The sequence below is a fragment of the Fukomys damarensis genome, unplaced genomic scaffold (genome assembly GCF_012274545.1).
Source record: "Fukomys damarensis isolate Sample0158 unplaced genomic scaffold, DMR_v1.0_HiC HiC_scaffold_39, whole genome shotgun sequence".
Classification (NCBI taxonomy): Eukaryota; Metazoa; Chordata; class Mammalia; order Rodentia; family Bathyergidae; genus Fukomys; species Fukomys damarensis.
The window spans coordinates 107,640,831-107,647,698 of NW_022900951.1; the positions used below are offsets into that span (position 1 = coordinate 107,640,831).

General features: G+C 36.3%; 1 protein-coding gene across 1 annotated transcript; it reads left to right on the top strand.

The window, feature by feature from the left end:
- The first annotated feature begins 851 nt into the window (after positions 1 to 851).
- On the top strand, positions 852 to 1,796 carry LOC104858548 (olfactory receptor 1J4-like). The gene has a single exon (XM_010618806.1). It carries the CDS (start codon positions 852 to 854, stop codon positions 1,794 to 1,796), a length of 945 nt encoding a protein of 314 aa, XP_010617108.1.
- Positions 1,797 to 6,868: the final 5,072 nt, after the last annotated feature.

Here is a 6,868-nt window from a genome sequence, read left to right on the forward strand (position 1 = left end):
ATTCTGGCTTATACCCAGTCAATTCCACTATCAATGATCTTGTTAAAGGCACTAAACCCTACCTTTATGTTATGTTGTGTAAGTCAATTGACATTTCTACACGAAGGTCCTGCAGCTTTTAATGTAGATGACTACTTTCTCTTTGTTGAAATATGGAAAGGGGGAAATATTTCAGGAAGAAGTGAGAAGGAAGCAAATTACTTAGATGATAAATTTTTTGATTTGATGCTGGCAGGGAACTGTGGATTCTCTATCTCTGGAGTGCTATAAAGTGATCAGCTAAATCAACACTTGCGTATTGAACACTCACTTGCCCAAAGCCAGGAGCTAGTTTAGATCTTCTCTGGAGGTTTCTTTTCACCTTTAGAGTCTGTAATTCTTCCCAATTAGGGAGTGACAGCAGATACCATTTTACAGCAATGGCTAAAATAGGCCTGGTATTTTATGTGTGTTGCTACAATCTTCACAATACCCCTCCACAATAGATAACATCCCAGGTTTTAAAATGATGAAATAGGCTCAGAAAATCACAGATAAAAGACATGAGGAGAGTGAGTTACAACTCCAGAATATTGGTTTTTTCATTTATTCTTATTTAAATCCAACCAATATTATTTTCTCTCTTACTATGTGCCAGGTATTGTCTTTAGCACTGATGTACAACACTGCACATAAAAGATAAAATCCATATCTTTGTGAAAATTATGCTTGAGTAGGAGAATAATATAACACAAGACTGGTTCCATGGCCTGATTCTATTCTTTTATCTCATAGAATGCACTGATGGGCTTTTTTTGTCTTGTTACCATTTTACAGTGAAGTTGAAATTTTCCCTTTCAACACAGCGTGCCATGCACCAAGGAAACCAAACAACTACCTCTGAATTCTTCCTCCTGGGACTCACGGTAGGATCTGAACAGCAGCTGATTGTCTTCATGCTGTTTCTATGCATTTATCTAATCACCATGGTAGGAAACTTACTTGTCATCCTAGCCATTGTCAGTGACACTCACCTCCACAGCCCCATGTACTTCTTTCTTGCCAACCTATCTTTCACTGACATCTGCTTCACAACCACGATAGTTCCCAAGATGTTGGCAGACATTCACAGCCAACATCCAACCATCTCCTTTGAAGGGTGCCTTACACAAATGTACTTTTTTATGTTCCTGTTAGATTTGGACAATTTCCTCCTGGCAGCAATGGGATATGATCGGTACATTGCCATCTGTCACCCATTACACTATGCTACTTTACTGAATCCCAAGCGCTGTGCCCTGCTGGTTGTGATTCCATGGGTTATCTCCAGCCTTGTCTCAGTACTGCATGTCAGTCTGCTGAGCCACTTGACTTTCTGTGATCAGAGAGAAATCCCTCATTTCTTCTGTGACCTGGAACCCATATTAAGGCTTGCTTGTTCAGACACCAAAATCAACCACTTGATGATCTTAGCCATTGGAGGTGCAGTTATCTTCTTCCCCTTCACTTTCATTCTCTTAACCTATGCTTTTATTGGTAGCACTGTGCTTAAGATTCCATCCACCAGGGGAAAATGGAAAACATTCTCCACATGTGGCTCACATCTCTCAGCTGTATCTCTCTTCTATGGATCCATTGTTGGAGTCTACTTTCTCCCTTCTTCTGCCTACTCAGCACAAAGGGATAAGGTAGCTGCTATCATGTACACAATTGTAACACCCACCATGAACCCACTTATCTATAGTCTAAGGAGCAAAGACACGAAAAGAGCACTGAGGAGACTATTCAGCAGCAAAAATTTTTTCTGGAGTTGGTGAGCTCTGCCATGAAAGACATTTTTACCAACTTTTTGAACTAGGACAACTGTGCAGAGACTTCAAGGCCTCAGGCTACTGTACTCTCTTAGCAGTTTCCTTCCCATCCACTTCCTGCCTACAATCTAGTCTCAAGACTTTAGATCACACTCATGTCACCAGCATACAAGAGCACATAAACAAAACAAAATGCTCCTTTCTTCCGGTCTTCATCACTTCAATACAGAGTTTTTCTGAAATTAACTCATGAGTGGATATTCAGTGTTTAATAATTGTTGCTAATTGTTTGGGTTTGTGTCTTATTTCTTCCCCTATCTAATTTTACATGTTAGACTTACTATGATTTGGATCTAAAAATGTTTCGCAAAATTTTCCTGTGTTCAGAGGCAGAGTTTTGGGAATCTGGTTGGATTATGGGAGCATTAAACTCATCAGTGGTTCAATGCATTGATAAGTTAGTAGATAAAAGGACTGTTTGGTAGTAGGGCCTAGAGTTGGAGAAGATGGGTCACAGCAGCATGACCTGGAAGAATGTACTCCTGATTATCTATCCCCTTCCTATGCCCCCCACCCCTGCTCTCTTTCTTCCTTGCCAGCTCGCTATTTCTTGGCTTCCATATGTGCATCTTTCTTCCACCATGACGTTTCTGTCCTGGAGCCAGGGACCACGGACTGAAACCTCTGAAACCATGAGCCAAAATAAACTTTTTCTCCTTCAAAAGTATTCTGTCAGGTGTTTTATTCCAGAGATAAGAAACTGACTAATGCAAGACAGTGCACTGGAAAAGAAGGGAGGAAGAAAGGAAGGAAGGAAGGAAAAAGAAAGGAAGGGAGGAATGGTAGGTGATGATGATAGCTCAACTTACCTTATGGATAATATGAAGTTAAAGTTCACAACTTCCAAATAAGAACTTGATGCTAATTAAAACCTTGTGAAGTAAATATTACATTGTTCCCATGTGCCAATTAAGAAAAAAAAATGTACCAGAAGACAGAAAAAATGAACATACAACCATCTCTCTTGTCCTGCTATGAGGCAGAAAGAGGCTCCTCACCAGTTAAACTCTGCAGCATTTAAGATTCTTTTCCACTAGAACCCACATACATTTCCAGGAAAATGGAATGTCACTCACTACCCCCTACACCATCCTTGGCACACTACAATTTATCAACCAGCCATTTTGTCATTACTTGAGCAGCCTAAGGATTTGCATGGCTCATCTCTTCTCCTTGGAATATCTGTCCCACTCTAATTTCCTAAAGACATTCAATACTTTTTTAAGACTATATCTTACATGTTACATGCTCTGTGAGCTCTTAGATACTTCCCACATCTTTCTAGGTACAAAATTGACATTTTCTTTAGGCTTAAATAGAATTTTTTCAATTATTTTTATTTATTTTTATACTGAAAATTGACTCCAGAGCTTCAGAGATACCAAACAAACTAATACTGAGCTACACACTCAGGCTTTAGCACATTGATTTAGTAGCCCATGCCATATATTATATAATTTAACACAATGAATATTGGTAGCAAGATATTTGTTTGTATCATCCAAAATGCCCTGAGCTCTTAGGGGTAGGTTATGACTGTGTTTTTTTTGTTTTTGTTTTTGTTTTGTTTTGTTTTTGTTTGTTTTGGTACCGGGGATCAAACTCTGGCCCTTACCACTTGCAAGGCAGGCGCCAGAATGACTGAGCTAAATCCCCAGCCCTTGATTGTGTTTTATTAGGTTCCTTAGCTCTATCCTGAAGGTAATGCTTAGAACACAGTATGTGCTCAGTAAGACAAATCAAATAAAGAAATTTTAAAAAACCTTAGCTTTAATTTATCTTCTGATGACTTCTTGAATAATTCTAGAAGAAGAAATTAATTTCTCTAAGATTCAGGGTCCCACTAGTATAATCTATGAATTGGTTATACTAACTTCTGTCTTCTGGCTACCTCCTTAACCATGTTGGACACTTTACAATTAAAACATTCGGAGATGGAATACTGTGAAAGAGTTATATTAGAGAGTTGCCAGGAATCCAAAATAAAACAAGAGAGCCATAAAGAAATCGAGAATTTTAAACATGCACAGAATAACATACACAAGAATATAAAGGCGCGAGGTACACAGGGTTTCATGTGTGTCTGAACGTTAACATATTATGCCTGGAATCTTTAATGCTTTGTATAATATCTTGTCTGATGATTGAATAAGCTTTAGTCTTTTTATGCAACTGTTGACATCAAAATATATCTTGCTGAGTTGTCCAGGTTAAATGAAGTTGACTCATTTCATGGCACTTTCCATGAGTAAGTTTGTGCTTTGTAGTTACATGGACACCAGAAATGTCTAGTCACTGTACTTTTAAGGCATGCTCATCACAAAACTGTTTAAGTTTAATCAATAGAGGCATTGGAATGAGAACATTTTAGAAATTAAGAATGAGTGTTTAGAAAAACAGAAATTTCACATAGCCATGAAATTTTTATTTCATTTTAAAGAAATTTCATGTTGTGAAAATGTAAAACTTAAACAATAAAACGCCATTTATTTAACAATTTGAGTAATACAGGATGACTATTTCACCTTCTCCTCTTCTTTTGTCTTCTTCATCACCAAATCTTAAATAAAACTGTATGCAAAATATCTTTGTAGCAATACAATTTGGATTTAATATTGGTTAATACAAATTTAAAAATTAATTAAAGCAAAAGTTTATAAAATGCTATCCTCACCATACACATACCTTTAATAGCTTATTTTTCAGAAAACTCTGTTTGAATTATTACATAAAAAGATATATTCCTTAACTAATATTTGGATTTAAGACCTTTTCTTTTATTGAGTGTTGACTGAGTTCTGTGTAATTTTTCTTGCACAAACTTTGCCCACAGTACATCAGATTTGACTTTTGAGATTAGTTTCTTTTAAATGAAGCAAGAATTTAAAAGATACTGTGAGAGCAAGCTACGTATAGTATGATCCTTCTTAATTAGTTTTCAATATCCTTTTGTATCTAATTCAGCAATTATATCTAATTTACTATCTAATGAGTGACTTTGTTGAATCTTTTTCAAAGCATATAATTTAGTTTGCATAGAAACACCTTTCAATCCCTCCATTTTGCATTGATTCATACACATTTAGCTAATCTTAGCCTACATAAAAAAGTGCAAATAACACAAATAGGTTTAGGGAAAAACAAATGATGCTTGGTAAGGTAATCCAGAATCAGTGGGATAGAATCATAACAGTGTGGGCATATTCAACAATAGCCAATTTGTTTAAGTATGTACTAGTGTATGGCTGTTGACCACAAAATTTTGCAGAACATAGGTAGTGCCTTTAATCTACAGACTTTACAGTAAGATCAATTAAAGGGGATATTTATATATATTGAAAAGATAGAAGATCCACTTAGATTACAGCTAAATTTAAGGATGTTTGTTCTTTCAGTCTATTTGCCCACTTTATCTTGGGTCATATGTAGAAAGTTGGTCCCTAATAAAAATCAAGAATGGGGCCTGGGATTTAGCTCAGCGGTTCGGTGGCCTGCCTCGCAGGGGCAAGGACCCGAGTTCGATCCCCGTTACCAAAAAAAGAAATCCCCGTTACCAAAAAAAAAAAAAAAAAAAAAAAAAAAAACAAAAAAATAACAAAAAAAAAAAACCCCCTTAAAAAAAAAAAAAAAAAAAAAAAAAAAAAAATCAAGAATGGTCTAGTGGCTAACTACAGCTTACTTATGCACTGAGGATAATCTCCTCTCCTCCCCAGCCTCTTCCAAACCAACCAAAATTATTGGTTCAGGAAAGGTAGTAATATTATGGGACCATTGCCACATAAACCCCCCAAAACACTTTGGTCCAGGTAATACCATAAGTTCAGAGGAGGCCAGAGCAGATCACTCTTGGTTTAAAATGGTGTCCAAATGACAAAAAAATCCTCTCCTGTATTACCTGCACTGCAGATGGGACTAACAAAAAACAAGACCTTAACTCTATGTTGCTGATTTTAGAGGAAATGGGTATTTTGGAACTTCTAGTTTCAAGAAGGGAGAAGCTGTGTCTTCCTCATCTCTGAAGGCCTAATCTCCACCATGATGCCTTTCCCAGTAAAAGTTAAAACTACTTGTGAAGTGAATGAATGAAGTTTACTTGTAAATCTAAGATATTGGGTAAGATTATGCTTGAGTCTGGGAATTGAGATAAACCAATTACAGTACCTGATCCCCAAAATATCCAAAGCTTCAACAAATCTGATAACATATTAAACAAATTCATTTGTAGAAAAGGTCAATAGTAGCCAATAGGGTATGACTTGAGAGGCCTCAAAAATATAAAAAGGAGGCATAAGTGACATGGTTATAAGATTTCATATGAAGAAACTCAAATCCTTTATTACAAATAGATTTATGATGCTCTCAATATGAGATAGAGAAAATGGATCCTGTCCATGAAGGTTATAGTCATAACTAACAGTCTTAATGTAAACTACTAAATAATCAAAGAAAAATACATAAATTAAATATACTGCTGAATGAATGATGTTTTTATATTGGGAGGCAACAAAGGTGAAGAATTAGGAGCAAGAATTTTTAGAGACATAGAGTAAGGTAGCCATGACTCTTTGTGCTAGTGCCTCGAATTCTTAGTTTTATGACCTTGAACAAGTCATTTTATCTTGCTAACCTCAATTGTACATGTGAAAATGAGGTTAAAGTAACAGTCTCAGTAATTTGTTTCAGAGATTATATAAAGTAATTGTTGTGCATGACCTGGCACACAATCCATCTTTATTAAATATTAATTCCCTCTCCTTGATGTTTAAAATTTGAGGAACTCAAAAGACACTAAACTCCAGGAAGGTTAGCTCAAGGGGGACAGATATTTAGAAAGCTGTCCAAAAGAAAGAAAGAAGATGGTCCAAAAGCAAAAACAGATGTGAAAGAAACACACATAAGAGGCACATGAAGACTTAAGGAGGTGAAGGGAGGGCAGAGGTAAGGGGAAAAAATGAGAATCAAGACTTGTCATGTAGAGGTACAAGATCCCAACAATGAATGTAACTGTACTGTGTATC

Excerpts from the sequence above, each read along its gene's own strand:
- LOC104858548 (XM_010618806.1), top strand. The coding sequence starts at position 852 with ATGCACCAAGGAAACCAAACAACTACCTCTGAATTCTTCCTCCTGGGA.